Source organism: Harpia harpyja, chromosome 10 (assembly GCF_026419915.1).
Source record: "Harpia harpyja isolate bHarHar1 chromosome 10, bHarHar1 primary haplotype, whole genome shotgun sequence".
Classification (NCBI taxonomy): domain Eukaryota; kingdom Metazoa; phylum Chordata; class Aves; order Accipitriformes; family Accipitridae; genus Harpia; species Harpia harpyja.
The window spans coordinates 932,613-949,880 of record NC_068949.1 but is presented as its reverse complement, the minus strand read 5'-3'; the positions used below and the strand labels follow the sequence as shown (position 1 = coordinate 949,880).

The following is a 17,268-nucleotide window of genomic DNA, read 5'->3' as shown; positions in this document are numbered from 1 at the left end:
GTCAGGATTAACAAAGACAAATCTAACAAACCAGCAAGGGAAACCGAGCGTTGCCCTACAGCCAGAGCTGCTCCAGACAAGCGTCTGTCCGTCTGTCCTCGCGTCGCCGACACCGCGACACCCCAAACCCCGCGCCTGGCTCCCCAAGTCCCTCGTTTAGGGAAGAGCACGGCCAGGTGGAAAAAGAACCAGGAGCAGAAGAGCTGAAATCCGTCTGTTTAATGTCGCGCACGCCTTTCACGTCACAGCGACCGAAACGAACCGCGCGACGCCGTCACCGCGCACGGTTCCAACGCAGCCCCCACCGAACCGAAGGGATTATTACGTAAAAATCTGTGCTCAGCAAAGCACCGTTTGGTCCAGAAAGTAAGGGGGGGAAAAAAAAAAATAATAAAAACTGTGGTTTGGGCCACAACCGAGCGCTACGATCGAACACGGCATTCTTCACCTGGAACGTCACGCCGCCGGTGCCGCGGTTACCGTCACCCGAGGCCGGCCGGCAGTCGGCTCTACAAGACGGAATGTTTCTCGACGGGGATGGTCAGCTCCTTGGCTGCCGACTCGTCCAGGAACCAGCGCAGCTGCCCGGAGCGAGGCTGGACGCGAGCGGCGGGAAGGGGGTTCTCCTCGTCGCCTTCCAAAATGCGCTGTTGGAGAGAGGGAACGGCGTCGCGGCCGAGCGGTCGGCGAAAGGGAACCGCAAACCGTGCCCAAAACGCTTTGGCGGTTGACTGAACCCTCACGATCGCTCGTTCCCTGCCCCAAACACCTTGGATTTTTGTTAAGAAGACAAACAGTTTGGGTCCAGACCTTTAAAACGGCAGCTTTGCTTTCCCCCGTAGCCACGAACACAACCATCCGCGCGGCGTTCAGCACCGGCAGGGTCAACGTTATTCTCTCCGGCGGCGGCTTCGGAGAGTCGGTGATAGCAGCGACGATTTTCTCTTTCTCCTATCAGAGCGAAAACAAAAAAAAAAACATGAAAAAAGGCAAAACAAACCCCAAACCCCACGAAACAGCGGAGCAATCCAGGCTCTGACCAGAACCGAGGCAAGCAACGGCTGCGGAGGGCGCATCTCCGCTCGAGCCCCGAGCTCCTTTTTTGTTGCCCCCCCCCAAACAGGGAGAAGTTTAAAAACAAACAAGCAAAGGGATAACTCAACCCCAAAAGCTCTTTTTTTTTTTTTTCCCCCTCCTTTTTCTTTGTCGAACTACGCCACCGGGGCGATTGCCGACGACGGTACCGGAGTAACGGCGTTCCCGGGGCAAATACCGGCGGCGGGGGCAGAGCTCACCTGGAGCAGGGGGTGACCGGGGAAGAGGGAGCCGGTGTGCCCGTCCGGTCCGACCCCCAGCACCAATAAGTCGAAGACGGGAATGTCCTCACCCGGGAAAACCTAGGGAAAGAACGGGAATGGGAACGGGAGCCCGGGGCGGGTACGCGCTTCTCCCCCGCCCCCGGGGTCGGTACCTGACGGAGCTGAGCGGCGTACTCGGCGGCGGCGGCGGCGGGGGGCAGCCCGGGGGGGGCGGTCAGCACCCGCGGCCCGGGGACCGGCAGCCGCGGCAGCAGCTGGGCCTGCGGAGAACGGAGCGGGGGGGGGGGCCGGTCAGGACCGGACCGGGCCGGGACACGGGACGGCGGCAGACCTTCCCCCCCCCTCACCGGCGCCGGTTCACCTTGTAGGCCCCGGCGGTGCTGTCCGGGTGCTCGGGGGGAACGAGCCGTTCGTCGCAGAAGGCCAAGAGCCAGCCGGCCGGGGAAACGGCGGCGGCGGCGACGGCGGGCGGCAGGTCCCGGGCGAGGATCTCCACTAAACTCCCTCCCGAAAGACCCAGCGAGAAACGGCGGCCGCCGCCGCCGCCGCCGGCCGCCGCCGCCCGTTCGAGCACCAGCTGCGCCAGGGCCGGGCCCAGCTCCTGCGGGGAGGGGAACACCGAGACCCGGCGGGACGCGGGGCCGGTCGTGGCGGCCATGACGGCGGCGGCGTAGGGGGAGCGGCGCGCCGGAAGTGACGCGCTCTAGGCGCGCCGCGCTGTTGCCTAGCAACCCGTCGCTTAGGCCTCCCCGCGGCCTAGGCCTCTGCCCGGGGCCCCGGCCTGGCGCCGCGGCGCAGGCCGAAGAAGGGAGGAGGAGGCGGGCAGAGCTCAGGCGGCTTCACCCCGCGCCTCGCTTTTCCACCGCCCGACCACAAAGCCCCGGCGCTTCGTCCCTCAGCCGGGCTGCGTAAGGCCTCAGGCACCCGCGCAGGGAGGGTAAGGGCGAAGGCCGCTCCCCCCTCCACCACAGCACCCATCGAAGGCTTTTTATTTATTATTGTTTTTCTTCCTTTTTTAATGTCCTCACATCCCCAACCCTAAGGGCACGGCCCGCGGGTAGTTAAAACGTGACCTAACGCAAGTGAGGTTAAAAAAAAAAACAAAACAAAACAAAAAAAATCATCTAAATTTGTTAAGTAAAGTTCAGAGACGGAGCAGAGAGAAGCCCCCGGCGGGGCACAGGTATCTCCGTAAATAAATATGGCCACAGAACTCCTCCCTAAGCGGGTAGTGGTTATAAAAATACTCTCTCTAGAGGCGTAAGGGCAGGTTAATGGGATGTCAGCGCTCGGGGAGGGAGCGGGCGAGGGGTTAAATGTGCTTCGGGGGAGGGAGAGGCTGCCCTCCCCCCCCCAGCGTAAGGAATCCACCAGCCTCCTGTCCCTCCGATTAGTCATCGTTTTCCCTCGAAAAAGGCTGAATCCGACTAGATCATAAAGCAGCTTTTCCAGAACAAATCCTTTCATAAAGGCATTCATCCAGAGGAACGTATTTTCCCAACTTTAGATCCAAAAAATACAACCGATCTGAGGTTTGGTGGGGGTCGAATCCTTCCCTCTGTAAGCGGGTTTTCTGAATCTTAAACGTACCTTCAAAAAGAGGAGAAAAAAAAAAAAAAATTAAAAATACTTTACCTCAAAAAGCCTGCTTAAGCATCAGAGCGAGGACAAAAGGTCACGGGTGGCATTTCATTTCTACTTCACAGTTTTGCCTAAGAATTTTAGCAACTCGACGCTCGTTAACCCTCCTGATCATTACCGGAGTTCTTACACAAACCTTGCGCAATTTCTACTTCTCCTCACATGCGAGGCTGGTAAAAGGACGCGGTAAAATTCCTGGGAAATTGAAAACAGAAAACGCAGCCGCTGACTTGGCCGTTTGTCGTACTGGGACAAAGCCCCGGGAAAGGCAACAGACAGCGTACGGGAGAGTTAAGAGGGTACACGTTCCTATATATATATCTATAGATAGCTTCTTGATAAGGGTACACGTTCTTATATATCTATATCTACAGATGTCTTTTTGATAAGGGCCTGGAACCAGCTGATTTCTTCTTTAAGAAGTAACTACAATCCTCATTTTTACTAACGCCTTACTTTTTAGGCATTTTTACCAATGCCGTTACTTCTGCGCCTGCTGTACTCAAAAGTTGGGATGTTCTCTTGCCCCGAAGCAGGCGGAAACGCTTCCAAACTCCTTTCGGGATCCAAATTTCTCCCCCGGAGAGCAGCTGGATCACCCGTACCTGTGGTGTCAACCTGGGGCAGGAGCCGGAGAAAGACGGGCCGGGCGTAGGGAGGCAACACCTTCTGCAGCTCCTGGTACAGGACGTTGGGGTTGACTTTAGCTTTGGGATCCGCGATCGCCGCCATCCCAGCTTTGCCCTCCACCCCTGAAACAGAAGAGCGGAGCTCGGGTGGAGAAGGCAGAAGCGGGAAACGTTTAGCAGACGCTGAGCGCAGGTATTTCCTCCCGTGTCCCGTTCAAGGCGAAGCGCAAACGCGCTGAGGAAAACCCGACGTAATACCAGAGGCTGCGAGTCCGCCGCCAACGCGTCCCTGCGCCCCTTAGTCGAGGCCGCCCCCGAAAGCTAATCCAAATCTTCTTTTCGTCAGGTTTCTCTCACGTACGCCGTGACAGAATTCAGGGCAAAGTGCTGCAACGGGCACCTTTCTGGCCAACGTGCCCACAATACACGCTCTGTTCCATCCTTTTGCGCTACTTGACCCCCGTTCCTCCAACCCTTGAAGATTTACGGGCCTGCGCACCCACGGAACGGTCTTTGCACACCAAGACCTTCTCCAAAGCTCACCTAAAAACCTTCCTTTTTAAGACACAAGTAAAGATTGCACCGCTGGATCTCCGGTTACTTCTACTGCTCAGAATAAATGCATCAAACTCTGCTGTTTGACTCAATCTTTTCATTGTCGGGTGCCTGGTTACAACAGAGGCGACCGACTTCCACCCGTTGTGATACGTTCGCTTAATATTTTTCTTTCTCCCGAGGTCCCGAGAGCTCCGACTCGACGTTTTACCTGGTACTTCCACTCCATACACCGCAACATCCGTCTGGTTGAGGATGTGACTCAACGTTCCTTCCACCTCCGTGGTAGAGACGTTCTCTCCTCGCCATCGGAAGGTGTCCCCGCTGCGATCTTTGAAGTACATGTAACCCAGTTCGTCCATCACCAACACATCTCCTGGGAGGGGGAGAGGAGACACCAAAAAAACCACCTCAGGACTCAAGTTCGTTAGCGCCCAGGGCTGCCTCACCACCCTCCGCTCAGCGTCGCGCTGTTTTCTTCCCAGGGGAGCGCAGAAATCCCTCGGTGACTTCCGCGCGCTGCACCTCCTCCTTACGGAAGACAGGCAGCAGTAGGAAAAGGGCAGGGGGGGAAAAAATCGTCTCCCTCTTTGAAATGTTTATTTTTTTATTAAATCCAGAGCAGCTCGACAGCTGGCAACTTCAAAACACTAACGCATCCGTTCATAGAATCATCTAGGTTGGAAAAGACCGTTAAGATCATCGGCTCCTCCCAAAAATCCCAGATTTAGCTCTCTCGAGACCACCTTTGCACAAGGAACGCCCGCGATCTGTACCGACAGTACCTGAAAGGTACGCCTGGTCCCCTTTCCGAAGCACGTTGTAAGCGATCTTCTTGTTGGTGGCGCTTTCGCTGACGTAGCCGTCGAAGCGACGCAGGGGATCCTGTTGATTTATCTGACCGACGAGCAATCCCGGCTCTCCTGCAGGAAACGGGATCAACACGAGATGACGGCGACATTTCGCAACAAGCTAAACTTTGTGCACATCAAAGGATGTTCAGTTGCTGAACTGACCCGTCTTTGGAGGAGAGAACTGGAAGTGAAAACCTGTACATGACACTAGAAACCCCTTAAACCAGCCAAAGATTATTTTATATATATATATATTTTTTTTTTTAGAACAAAAAGCTGTGATTTATTTGTTCGGGTTAACGCTCACCTGGGCGACAGGGGATACACAGCCCACCAGAATCCCGGATCAGCTCCATCGTGTCCTCATTTACCTTCACCAAACGGATGGGATAAACGTTGGGCAAAATCCGACTGTTGAAACCACAGGCACCGACCTTCCAAAAGACAGGAAAAAAAAATCCAAACCAAAATGCTGAAGGGAACGGCTTGGGTTTCGCATTACCACTTTCTGGGAATTCTCGGATCTTTCCTCCCTTTCCATTTAACAGGCAAATTCACCCAAAAGGTAAGATTTTACCCAGCTTTTTGTGCATGCCACTCCCAATGACCAATTTAGCTCTCCCTGCCACCCCTCACGAGACGACTAGGAGGAGTCAGAGAAGCCAGCGGAGGTTTTTCTCCTTTCTGCGCACCCCTCCCAGCCGTCGTGGCACCCTCTTCCTCCTCACCTTCCCGTCCAAGTTGGCAATGCTGCAGTTGCACTCCGTGGCTCCGTAAAACTCTCCGATCTGCTTAATTCGGAAGCGCTTTGTGAAGTCCTCCCATATGGTGGGTCTCAAACCATTGCCCACCGCCAGCCGCACGCAGTGTTGGGTTTCTGACTCTCGGACCGGCTGATTCAGAAGATACCTGCAGATTTCCCCGATATACTGAATAATCTGAAGCAGTAAACACAAAAAAATAGCTCAGGCTTCAGGCGACCCTTACAACGCCCTGGAAAAAGCCGACCACGAGGCCACTGGCGTCAGCGTACCTTGTGGAACGAGACACGTCAGGCATTTCAATAAACCGTGAGCGGTCGCAAGTTCAAGTTGGGGTTTCTTGCCACGAAAAAATAGGCAAAGGTAAAACGGTTACTGCCCTCTGGAACCTGCACGTTAGCAGCAGAAAAGAGCACGGGAGGGATCCCTCCGCGTGAATAGACACTCATATGAAGAAAAAACCCTCCTGCTTTAATAGATGCACTGAAAGACCTCTAGGAAGATTAGGGGAATGGGTGGTCAATCATAAACCAACAGCTTGACCCAGCAAAATGCAGTCGGAGTCGAGATCCAATTACCAGCTATAAATACTGCTGGTGGGGGACGGGCAAGATAAACACCGGGGAGGAGAAAGAGCTGCTTAAATTAGAAGGTGGTGTTGACATATACACAAATAGATGTTTATTGGCTATGAACTGCCAAGAGAATTCCTCTGCAGTGATTCCTAACGCGGATAAATCCTGGCAGAGCTTTCCTGCAACAGTAACGGATGCAAACTTGTGTTTTAAAAGCTCGTCTTGACAACTTTGCAAAGAGGAAGGAGGAGAAGATGTTGGATGTTGTCTGCTTAGACTTTAGCAAAGCCTTTGACGCCGTTTCCCACAGCGTTCTCCTGCAGAAACCAGCTGCTCATGGCTTGGGTGGGCGTACTCTTCGCTGGGTAAATAACTGGCTGGCTGGTCAGGCCCAAAGAGTGCTGGAGAATGGAGTTAAATCCAGTTAGCGGCCAGTCACCAGTGGTGTTCCCCGGGGCTCAGTACTGGGGCCGGTTCTGTTTAATATCTTTTATCAACGGTCTGCATGAGGGGGTCGAGCGCACCCTCGGGAAGTTTGCAGATGACACCAAGTATGGCGGGAGCGCTGATCTGCTGGAGGGATCCCTCTACAGAGGGATCTGGAGAGGCTGGATCGATGGGCCGAGGCCAGCAGTATGAGGTTCAACAAGGCTGAATGCCGGGTCCTGCACTTGGAAAGCTGCCCGGCGGAAAAGGACCTGGGGGTGTTGGTTGACAGCCGGCTGAATGTGAGCCGGCAGCGTGCCCGGGTGGCCGAGAAGGCCAACGGCATCCTGGCTTGTGTCAGAAATCATGTGGCCAGCAGGACTGGGGAAGCGATCGGTCCCCTGTACTCGGCACTGGTGAGACCGCACCTCGAATACTGTGTTCAGTTTTGGGGCCCTCACTACAAGAAAGACCTTGAGGTGCTGGAGCGCATCCAAAGAAGAGCAACGAAGCTGGTGAAGGGTCTGGAGGACAAGAGAAGGGGCTGAGGGAACCGGGGTGCTTTAGCCTGGAGGAAAGGAGGCCGAGGGGAGACCTCCTCACTCTCTACAGCTACCTGAAAGGAGGTTGTGGCGAGGTGGGGGTCGGGCTCTTCTCCCAAGTGACGGGACGAGAGGAAACGGCCTCAAGTTGCGCCCGGGGAGGTTTAGGTGGGATATTGGGGACAATTCCTTCACCCAAAGGGTTGTCGAGCACTGGAACAGGCTGCCCAGGGAAGGGGTTGAGTCACCATCCCCGGAGGGATTTAAAAGACGTGTAGATGTGGCGCTTGGGGACACGGTTAGTGGAGGAGTTGGCAGCGCCAGGGTAACGATGGCACTCGATCATCTTAAGGGTCTTTTCCAACCTAAACGATTCAATGATCCTAAGACAGATGAAAGACCTTTTCTGAAGTCCTGCATGACTAAAGCAGCACTGGCAATTTGAAGACGCCATGGCACAGGCACCTCGATATCCAACAAGGGACGGGGAATTACCTGGAGATCAGTAATTAAGGGGGGAACCTGGTGCTCTCGAGTCGAGCACCAAAGACAGCGACCGCAGAGCCCTCACCGTGCATCTGTATTTTGTACAGTCGTCCCAGAAGCGACTGGCCGAGAACTTCTTCCTGATCACCACGGTGAGGCCATGGATCAGACACTGCCCGACTCCCATGATGTTACCTGGAAAACAAGGATCACGGGGCTAGCTCCGGCCATCCCGGCTCCATTCACTCATAAGGACACAGAAAGAAGCAGGCACAGGGGAGGCCAACACCTTACCTCTGCCTCCGAGAAGGAGGACGCTTACCTGCGGAATGATAGAGGGGGAGGCAGTTGTAGAGGACGTCCTCCGGGTGCATTTTGTAGGCGTAGTAACCAAAGGCAGCGATCCGGTAATACCTGCAAGAACACAGCGCACGCTAAGCGAGCCAGACGGGTAAAGCTTGGGGTTTCGTGATGGGAAACACGCCTCGAGAGGGAAGAACCTCCTCAGGTCCTAACCTGCTGTGCACCACAATGGCAGCTTTGGGCATTCCTGTTGTTCCTGAAGTGTAGATATAGAAGAGTCGATCTAGAAGAACGGAAACAGGCGTCAGACTGTTCTCAACTGCCCGAGAAAATCCCCACAGGGTTTGTTTTGTGTTTTAGGCTTTGTTCGCAGCGGCTGAAGAACAGGGGACGGTGAGCTGCGAAGGCCGACACAAAGGCGGAGTTGCAGCCTGACGGAGAACCTGCACGTTGTCCATAACAGGAACATGTACGAAGAGTTTGCAGAGCTCGGAGCACACGACCTCTATACCTTTATGCAAATTTTCCTGGGACTAGGTCAGCTCTGCAGGTCAGACATGAATTCCAAATCAATCGAGAAGAAAGGTCTCAACCTGTGTCCCCACAGGTAGGGCAGGTATCTAACTCTATGATTAAAAAATATAATCTAAAGGAAAAGCCTCTTCGCAGCATCGTTCCTCCTACTGTAAACAAAGTACCAAAATGGAGCCTCACGCCTCAGAGATCTCAGAGGCTCTTAATTGTCTTAAAGTACGAAATACAGACCGGAGGCCAGTCAGCATCTTCCTTTCCCTCTCCTGAATGCCAAACCTACCACTCATCCTCGCCACAGGCAAGGAAAGATTTTAATTACACACGAGTCAGCTGTGGGGGAAGGGAATACAGGCTGTTAAACGCTACAGACAAACCAGATAGATTCGTAGAGCTAGTGAAGCACGGGGTAAGTCCTCGCATGCCGGCTGCTTCACCCTACACGCATTCCAGCGGCTACTCTCCCGTAACAGAAGGGTTGTCTTTGGGAAGGCACCAATCTCCCTCCTTCAGGTACTAAATACATTAGTTACGTAAAGCTTGGGAGTCTCAGACAATGAGAAACTTAACCCCGAGTACCCTGCAACCAGGATCTTACTTTTTTTTCCTCATTTTTTTTCTCCCTTCTTCTATTTGTGACCCCAAACTGGGTTGATTTAATCCATCTTGCTTAGTTTTCTTGTTTTGCTGTCACCTAGTCCAGATCTCACGCTCATCACATTGAGAAATAAAAATCGTTGATAAAATTACCATCTAAACCTTTGACTGGAATCTGAGTCGGGGGCAATTTCGATGCAGTACTCAAAAGAGGATCAAGATGTCTGGTCTCCACAGGAACGACATCCGGGTTGTAGTCGCCAGAGCAGAATTTTGCCATGTTCTTCCCCAACATCCCATTCACTTCAGATATTGCTGCAAGACAAAGCAAGTCTCTTTTGCAACAAACGTAACGCTCTAGGCAGTGGCAAAAATAACCTGTATAACATCCTATTGTGCCCCAAAACCACGGAAGGACCTGAAGAACCAGGGACTCCTTTAAAATACTTACGTCACACCCGCCCAGATAACATCCCCATCAGTGCGATCAGACTGACCTGGGCCCAGTAAAGACACTAACAAAAAAACTGCACGAAATTGTCTCTCCCCATGACCACATCACGATCTTCAAATAATCTAGAATGGTTTCAAGGAGATGATTCAGAATAATAAACCACCAGATCTAACAACAACCATCGGGACAGAGTTCATTAAAGAAGCAGGGATGTATTTAAAACCAGCATCCGTTGACAAACCTATCCTGTGGCAGAAAGCACAGCATTAGGCAAAGAGTATTAACACAGCAAAAGAGAAAAACAGGCCTCGCGGCTGAGAAACACGTCTTGTGGCACGTATCGCCACTTCTCGATGAAGCACGAGACTCCCGATGCAGCTCTTCCAGATCCAACGAAACAAGAGCAAATCACGGAGCTCAGTTCGGGCACCAGGAAATCAGGAAGATGCCGGCAGGTGAAACCGAGCTACTGACCGCTCTGCTCAAAACACCGCTCCTCTTTTAGCCTCAGATACTAACTGAACGCTTCTGCCTTCCGTAATCAGGAGATTTACCATCTTCCCTAGCTTTTCATGCGGCCAGCTGCCTTTTTGTTTTTAATTTAGTCGATCTCTGCCTTACTCAGGACCAAGCGAACAGTTCACGAGTTGCCCATAAGGCGTACGAACACCCGAGTGACTCACCTGAAGACAGCTCCCCTCCGAAGATCACGGCTTTCGCGCCCGAAGTCGTCACGCAGTAAACCAGAGAATCCAAGCGCAAATTGAAGTTGATCAGAGCCGCCTCGATGCCGACTTTCGCCATCCCTAGCCAGAGGCCAACAAACTCAGGGCGGCTCTCCATAAAGATGGCGATGACGTCCCCCAGACGGAAACCTTGCTGGTAGAAGTAGTTAGCCACGGCATTGGAGTACTCATCCAGCCTCCTGAAGGTCCACTGCTCACCGGTGGCTTCATAAATCAGGGCCACTTTGTCGGGGTGCCTGCGGACAACATCCTGGAATATCTTGGGGATGGTGCTTTTGGCTTTTTGATGCCTTCGCAACTTGTACTTGACTCGTAACAGCACCGAGAGGCCGCTGCAGCAAAGAAAGAGCGTTAACAGCTTAATTTTCAGCACAATTTCCAAATTAGAAGGGACGTGGGCAGGACGCACGCACTCCGCACGAGCGTCCCACCGGCATCCCCCTGCCCTTGGGCAGCTGAAGCGTCACCCTGAAGCCAGAACTTTTAATCACTGCTGTTCTACAGCAAATGACGGCTATTTTAACAGTATGGTAAATAAACAGCAACTCTTCTGCTACTTTCCACGCTATGAAACACAGGGAATCCATCTTCACGTCGATACCAGTTCAAACAAGCCCACAGAAAATATTAAAGAGGGTAAATTACATCCTTTAACGATGTCTTCTGCCATCCTAAAAAAAAAAGGACTTGCCAACCATTGCTTTTACCTCGAAAGGAAGCAAACGTACTTCACGTGGGAAGCGCCTTTCTTGCCAGGACATTTTGCAGCATCTTTGTGCTATTTCATAAAATTATACCCCTCGGGATCCAAGAGCATTTAAACTACAAAGACAGCCTGACCCTTTGATAACAACGCACGGCCTCAGCTCCAAGAGAACAAAGCCAAAGGCTTCCCCTTTCACCCACAAGACGAGAGGACTGCCGGCGCGTTGCTCGCCGGCGCGTTTTCCTGTGAGTCAGTCTCTGCCGCAGTCCTGGGACGATAGGAAGTGAGGCTATTGAGATACTACCAGGCAGAAGCCACAGATTTTAATAATAATTAATGAATAATAATTATTCTTGGATGGCAAGCTCCTTTAAAGACGTTGTGCCTTATCAAGAACAGCATTACTGCCTCTGTGAGTACTGGATACCACGAAGAGCAACTGCTCAATAAAAGAACAAACCAGACTGCTCTAACGGGGCTTTTTGTTTTTTGTCTTCCATAATTTACATAATTATTTTAAGTCTCCAAGGCAGCAGCTACAAGTCAAACCTTGACACAGTTCAGGCTGGATGGCGGCAAAAGTTGTTGTCTGAACTTCAACTGTCTCGCTTACGTTGTCCTGGAGGAAACTATCTTTAGGGGCGCGCTGGCTCTCTTGCTTTGGCTATCAGTTATAACTTAGATACGAAAAGAAATTTATTAAAGTACGCTACCATAACACCGCCACCAAAACGAGGACAGCAGGTCTGGGTAAACGTAACGGATCCGGTTTCCTTCCTGGAGGTAGGAAGATGGAGGCAGTACTTTTCCACCATTAAAATAGGAAACTGTTGTGCAACAAGGGTTTGGAAGAATCCCCAGAAACTTGAAAGGTCATTTAATATTAGCACTTAAAAACCCCCGCAACTCTCACGACTGAACATCAAGAGCTAGAGCCTCGCTCAGCAAAGCCTCGCAGAAGGGGGAAGGGTGCGTTTCAGTAACAAGTTGTTGGCAATGGTCAGGCCGAGCTGGGCTTTCACAGTGACCTTACACCGCGCTGTGCCAAATACAGAACAGAGGAGCCTTTTCACTGCTGAGCTGCACTTTCCAGGCACTTAAAGGGCTTTATTCTGCCCAGTTTATTTTCTGCCATTATTCCCAGCTTGCTGGGCAATCGGGAGGAAACAGCTCTTCAAAGTACAGTGACAGCCAGAGCGAAGCTGGCAATCGCAGGAGCCCTAAATCCTTTGGAATAAAGGCACATCCTCACGGAGGCCTAAAAAACCGCGGAACTAAATGCGACGGCGGTGACGGACTCCCAGGAGATGGAGAAGCTGCCGGAGACTTACCGCTCTCTACGCCGCGATCCCCTCGTTCGGCTCACGCGTTTCCCGACAGCTCTGCCCTCTCTTTGAGCTCGGGGGGAGGCGTAACGACAAGCGTCGCCCCGCGACTCCTTCCACGGGTGAACCGGGACCCGCATCCCGCGGGCATCCCGCGCCCCTTCGCTCGCTCCCTTGGAGGCTGAGCCCTTCCAACCGCCCGCCCGTGCGCAGGCAGGGCAAGTTAAAACCCGAGTGGCTTCAGGCTTAAAAGCGGCGCGCCCGCCGACCCTCAACCCCTGCCCACGCGTGGCCGTGAGGGGCTGCCTCCGGAGGGATCCCGGGGGACAACACTTACAAGAGATCCCGCGGAGCCGTCCTGAAGACCAGCCGCAGCAGCCGCCATCCCCCGCTGCCCAGGCAGACGCCCAACGTGGCGGCCAAGCTCCAGGACCAGGGAGCGCCCAGGAACCGCAGGAGCCCCAGGGAGCCCAGGGAGGCGGCGCAGACCCCCGCCGGGTGCATGCTGCGGAGGGAAGGGGCAGGGATCAGCGCTCCGGGGGACCGGGCCGGGCCGGGCCGGACATCCCCGGCCCCGTTACCTGAGCGGCGGCGCCGGCAGCTCCCGCGCCCGCTCCCGCCTCAGCCGCCGCCGCCGCCTCAGGTTTAGCCCCGCCCCGGACGCGAACGCCGCCGCCCTCCGAGGGGCGGGACGGAGGGGAAACGCGAGATGTTGTTGGTCGAGGGAGCCGTTGCCGGTTTCGGATTGGGCGAGGAGGAGAGGCGTGGGGAACGCCCCCGCGAGGCGTCAACACGTCACCGCTGGGGGCCCCGCCCCCTCGGTGCCGGTGCCGCTCCGGTCCCGGGACTGAGAGAACCGGGGGGGGGGGACGGGGGACGGGAGCGGGGAGGGTCTCTGCCCGCCCGGGGGTTAACGGGCGGTTTGGGAAAGCGTCATTCGTGTCCGCACCGGGACCCGCACGCCCGACTTCCACGGCCCGGGACCGGCACCAGCCGGGACACGCACGCCCGGTTCTCCCACCGCCCAGGTCCGGGCACACCCGGGACCGGCACCAGCCGGGACACGCACGCACGGTTCTCCCACGGCCCAGGTCCGGGCACACCCGGGACCCCACGGCCCGGGACCGGCACCAGCCGGGACACGCACGCCCGGTTCTCCCACCGCCCAGGTCCGGGCACACCCGGGACCCCCGGCCCGGGACCCCACAGTCCCCGCACACCCGGGACCGGCAGCACCCGGGTTCCCCGGGACCGGTACTGACCCCCTGAGCCCGGGACCGGCACCGCCCCCCAGGCCCCGACCTCCCCGTTTAAGCTGATTACCGGATGCTCCGGTGAATCCGGGATCGTTAATAGCCGGGATTGGCAGCGGGGGCGGCCGGGGAGCTGCCGGGAATCCGGGGGGCTCCGCAACCCCTTCCCACCGCCGAGCACTCACCGGGAACGGTGGGTTCGGTCCGTCCCACCGGATCAGTCGGCCTCGTCCGTCCATGGCCGCCCTCTTCACCGGGAAGGTCCTGATGGCCAACCGGGAACGGGACGAGGTGGAGACGGAACGGGAGCTGGGCCGGACGCTGGAGAACAAGGTGCTGCTGCTCTACTTCGGATCCGGTCAGTGCCCGCGGTGCCGGCAGTTCTCCCCGCTCCTCAAGGATTTCTTCCTACGGTTGACCGACGAGTTTTACGTGGAACGAGCTTCGCAGCTGGTCCTGGTGTACGTGTCCCGGGACGAGACGGAGGAGCAGCAGAGCGCTTTCCTGAGGTCCATGCCAAAACGCTGGCTGGCCATACCTTTCGGGGACGCCTTCAAAAGGTACGGCCCCCAGTGAAGTAGGGAGGCAGACCCCGCGCGCTGCAGATGGCCCCCGCCTGTATTTTCAGATATTTAAACTCTTTTCCAGATGTTTTCTCTCATATTCAGTCCCCGCTGGAGCGGTCGGGGCAGTGCGTTCATGGAAAAAAACGGTAAAGCTCTTTGGCTGCACCTATTTATAAGGCAAAAATATTTCCTCTTCCTTCCATCTCGCTTTTTGCTGATATATTTGTATTCCAATTTTATAACGCACTATTTATAACTCTTAAAGACGCGTCAGCCGGCCCTCTGGGCAGAACACGTAGCGTGAAAGATGGACGCAGCCAGGCGGATTGGAAGCACTCACGCATTTACTGTAACCTCATTAGCAACAGAACGAGCTGCAATTAATACCGAGAATTATTCCCAGCTCCTTTTGAGGGCAAACTGGACGATGTTAAAATTTTAAGGGTCCTGCTGCTGTTTAACCACTGCTCCTGTAAAACAGGTCCCAGCAGCCATCCCGCATCTCCCGTACCCCGGGAGGCTGACACCCAAATCCCCTTTTACCGGCCCCACAGGGATCTGCATCAGGCTTTAATTACCAGCGACGGACAAACGAGTGGGTTACATTCAGCAAATAGGCTCCGCATAGCTCTGTCCGCACCAGGAAAGCCGCAGGAATCCTACCGGATGGTGAGGATGAGGAGCGGCGAGGACGATGAGCGGCGAGGACCGCTACACCCTTCCCCATTTGAGGTTTCTTCCCCTTTGCCTTGCAGGGAGCTGGAGCTGCGGTTTGCCGTGTCCGAGGTGCCCACGGTGGTGGTGCTGAAGCCGAACGGGGAGGTAATCGTCGGAAATGCCGTGGAAGAGATCCAACGCATGGGCCCCGCTTGCTTCCGAAACTGGCAGGAGGCTGCTGAGCTGGTAGATCGAAATTTTCTCTTGGCAGAGGATTTTGACGACTGCACCAGGAGAAGCATCACCGACCCCATCCGCCGCCTCAAGTACAAGCTGGACAAGAAGACGGAGGCGAAGAACAGGGAAAGGAAAGAGGAAGGTGAAGAGTCTCCTTAGGGACTCGGGAGCTTGCGGCTGCGCCGGCTGGGGACGTCCCTCAGGTCACTGTCCCTACCCGACGTCTCCAGAACAGCAACATCTGTCTGTGTTGTAGAAATCCACTAAAATCACGTTCGTTTTCCAAAAGGTGAATTGTTTTAAGGCAAAGGTTTTCATATCGGGAAAATTGGTTAGCATAATAAGGATATTCCGACCCTGACTAAATTACATTTCCTTTTTATCACCCTAGGACCTAGCGTAGTAAAAATCTCACAGTGACATCTTTGTCATTTATTTAGCAAAAAAGTGAGAAGATAATTAACTGCTAGAGACCGGCATTCAGTGAATGACTCGCTAAACAGTTTTAATGGGAATCGCATGAAAAAAAACCGGCGGCATGCCCAGGCGCTGCTATGGAGGTACAGAGAAGCTGTGGCAAACAACAACGGGAACAGAATCCCTGCGATAAACCCATGTAGGGTTTTTTTTTTTTAGGAGACAGGCACCCACGTGCTAAGTGAGCAAGTCCTGAGAAACCTCCCACATCGCTGCTCACGTTACACTGCTGAAAATTTACATTACGGACAAATCCCACAGAGAAGCAGGTTGCTCCATGACCGGAATTACAACGTGCAGCAGCTGCCCCGGTGACCTGCCTCGCCGAGCGTGAGCCACCTCTTTTTATCTGCTAATCGCGGTTGCCATCTGCTGCTGCAGAGTGCCAAGCGCTGCCGATGGCAGCAATCCACCGGGAAGCTGAGTCCCATCCCGGGTGGAAGATCTGCCTGTCCTAAACCTGCCAGGGCAGCACATATCCTTAGTTAAACATCGCTCTGCTCCGTCCTGTCAAATTCAACAGATTTGTGTGAAGCCGACGCTCTGAACGGCTGAGAGGGAACACGCTCTGTAGCCAAAAAAATCTCGTTTACTGAGCCTGCAGGAAATCCTGCTGCGCGCATCCCCCACTTTCAGTAATCAAGGGGTCTGAAAAGCAGGAGAAGGGGGAAAAGGACCATTAATTTGCTCGTTTCTGGTCCCCTGTTCTCCACTGTATCACGGGGGAGGTGAGCGGAGGATTTACAAAAGCTTTGCTGGATCCATGAAGGATCTGGGAAGGAAAGCGCATGTTGAAGACAGACAGAGAGGCCGTGCAAGGCCGGCTTGTTCAACTTGTTTTCTCACTTAATCCTCTCTCTCTTCACCCAGCAAGTTTATCAGGTAGATCAGGGAAGGAGGAGAAGTCCTGTAAAATAAACAGTTGGGAGGGACTCTGCGTTAGGCAGAACAAGAAGGGCACTTCCTTCAGGATGCTCTGTGGTGCGTGGACACTGCGTGAAAAGGCACAAATAAAACCCAAAAGTGCTTTCAGGTGACATACCTGCTGGCAGAGTGAAGCAGTACTGGCTGATGGTCGCTAATGAAACAATATTCCATTTACCTCGGGCAATGTCCAGCAGTTAGCATGCCTGTGTTTAAAAAAGAAGTTATAAATCACAAATTAGGAACCTGGAGCAATGGGAGGGAGGCAAAGGGTGTCATTTTCACCTGTTATTAACTGGCAGTCAGGTGCTTCTCCTCGTCCCCATGGAACTTTGATGTCAATAAAAGGACACTCTCCACCTGAATTTGTGTAAAGTTCAATAATATTAAATGTGGACTTTTACCAGCCCTACCCATTTTTCTTTTTTTAACCATCGTCTTTTCCTCTGTTCAAAACCAAAAGTTGCCCTTTTCTTGGTGGTTGTGCGCAACAACAGGCCAAGGAAGGGACACCAAACAATAGCGAAAAGTGAATCTGCCAGCACGGGAAAGTGCTGCTGTGCCAACATCGCCATCACTGTAAAGAGAAACAAGCGCTTTAGTTTCTTTTCTTGATTTTCTTGATTACTTTTTTCCCCAGTAAAAGAAGCCATAACGCTTACGAGTGTGCTTTAGACAAAAGCGTGAGATGGAGCCGCTCTTTT

At 53.9% G+C, this 17,268-nt stretch overlaps 3 protein-coding genes and 1 long non-coding RNA gene across 6 annotated transcripts; 1 reads left to right on the top strand and 3 right to left on the bottom strand.

Annotated features, from left to right (window-relative positions):
- Window positions 1-204: 204 nt before the first annotated feature.
- On the bottom strand, window positions 205-2,164 carry PGLS (6-phosphogluconolactonase). The gene is made up of 5 exons (XM_052800145.1): window positions 1,681-2,164; window positions 1,472-1,579; window positions 1,296-1,397; window positions 811-951; window positions 205-647 (listed from the first exon to the last, which is right to left on the bottom strand). The coding sequence occupies exons 1-5, from the start codon at window positions 1,975-1,977 to the stop codon at window positions 510-512; spliced, it is 786 nt and encodes a 261-aa protein (XP_052656105.1). The 5' UTR covers window positions 1,978-2,164; the 3' UTR covers window positions 205-509.
- Window positions 2,165-2,292: 128 nt separating this feature from the next.
- Window positions 2,293-13,906, bottom strand: SLC27A1 (solute carrier family 27 member 1). 2 transcript variants are annotated; one of them, XM_052800144.1, is made up of 13 exons: window positions 13,889-13,906; window positions 12,788-12,955; window positions 10,357-10,751; window positions 9,373-9,534; window positions 8,305-8,374; window positions 8,111-8,202; window positions 7,874-7,983; window positions 5,727-5,936; window positions 5,306-5,432; window positions 4,930-5,067; window positions 4,356-4,520; window positions 3,566-3,712; window positions 2,293-2,909 (listed from the first exon to the last, which is right to left on the bottom strand). In XM_052800144.1, exons 2-13 carry the CDS (start codon window positions 12,952-12,954, stop codon window positions 2,752-2,754), a joined length of 1,941 nt encoding a protein of 646 aa, XP_052656104.1. In that variant the 5' UTR covers window position 12,955; window positions 13,889-13,906; the 3' UTR covers window positions 2,293-2,751. The 2 variants fall into 2 exon arrangements, with proteins under 2 accessions (XP_052656104.1, XP_052656103.1); XM_052800143.1 differs by lacking the exon at window positions 13,889-13,906 and adding an exon at window positions 13,032-13,161.
- Window positions 6,413-7,867, bottom strand: LOC128147515 (uncharacterized). Its single transcript, XR_008237033.1, has 2 exons — window positions 7,377-7,867; window positions 6,413-7,304 (listed from the first exon to the last, which is right to left on the bottom strand). It is a non-coding gene; the product is annotated as an uncharacterized LOC128147515 (long non-coding RNA).
- NXNL1 (nucleoredoxin like 1) lies at window positions 13,333-16,929 on the top strand. 2 transcript variants are annotated; one of them, XM_052800146.1, is made up of 3 exons: window positions 13,333-13,478; window positions 13,542-14,263; window positions 15,025-16,929. In XM_052800146.1, the coding sequence occupies exons 2-3, from the start codon at window positions 13,941-13,943 to the stop codon at window positions 15,320-15,322; spliced, it is 621 nt and encodes a 206-aa protein (XP_052656106.1). In that variant the 5' UTR covers window positions 13,333-13,478; window positions 13,542-13,940; the 3' UTR covers window positions 15,323-16,929. The 2 variants fall into 2 exon arrangements, with proteins under 2 accessions (XP_052656106.1, XP_052656107.1); XM_052800147.1 differs by lacking the exon at window positions 13,333-13,478 and having other exon boundaries at window positions 13,499-14,263.
- Window positions 16,930-17,268: the final 339 nt, after the last annotated feature.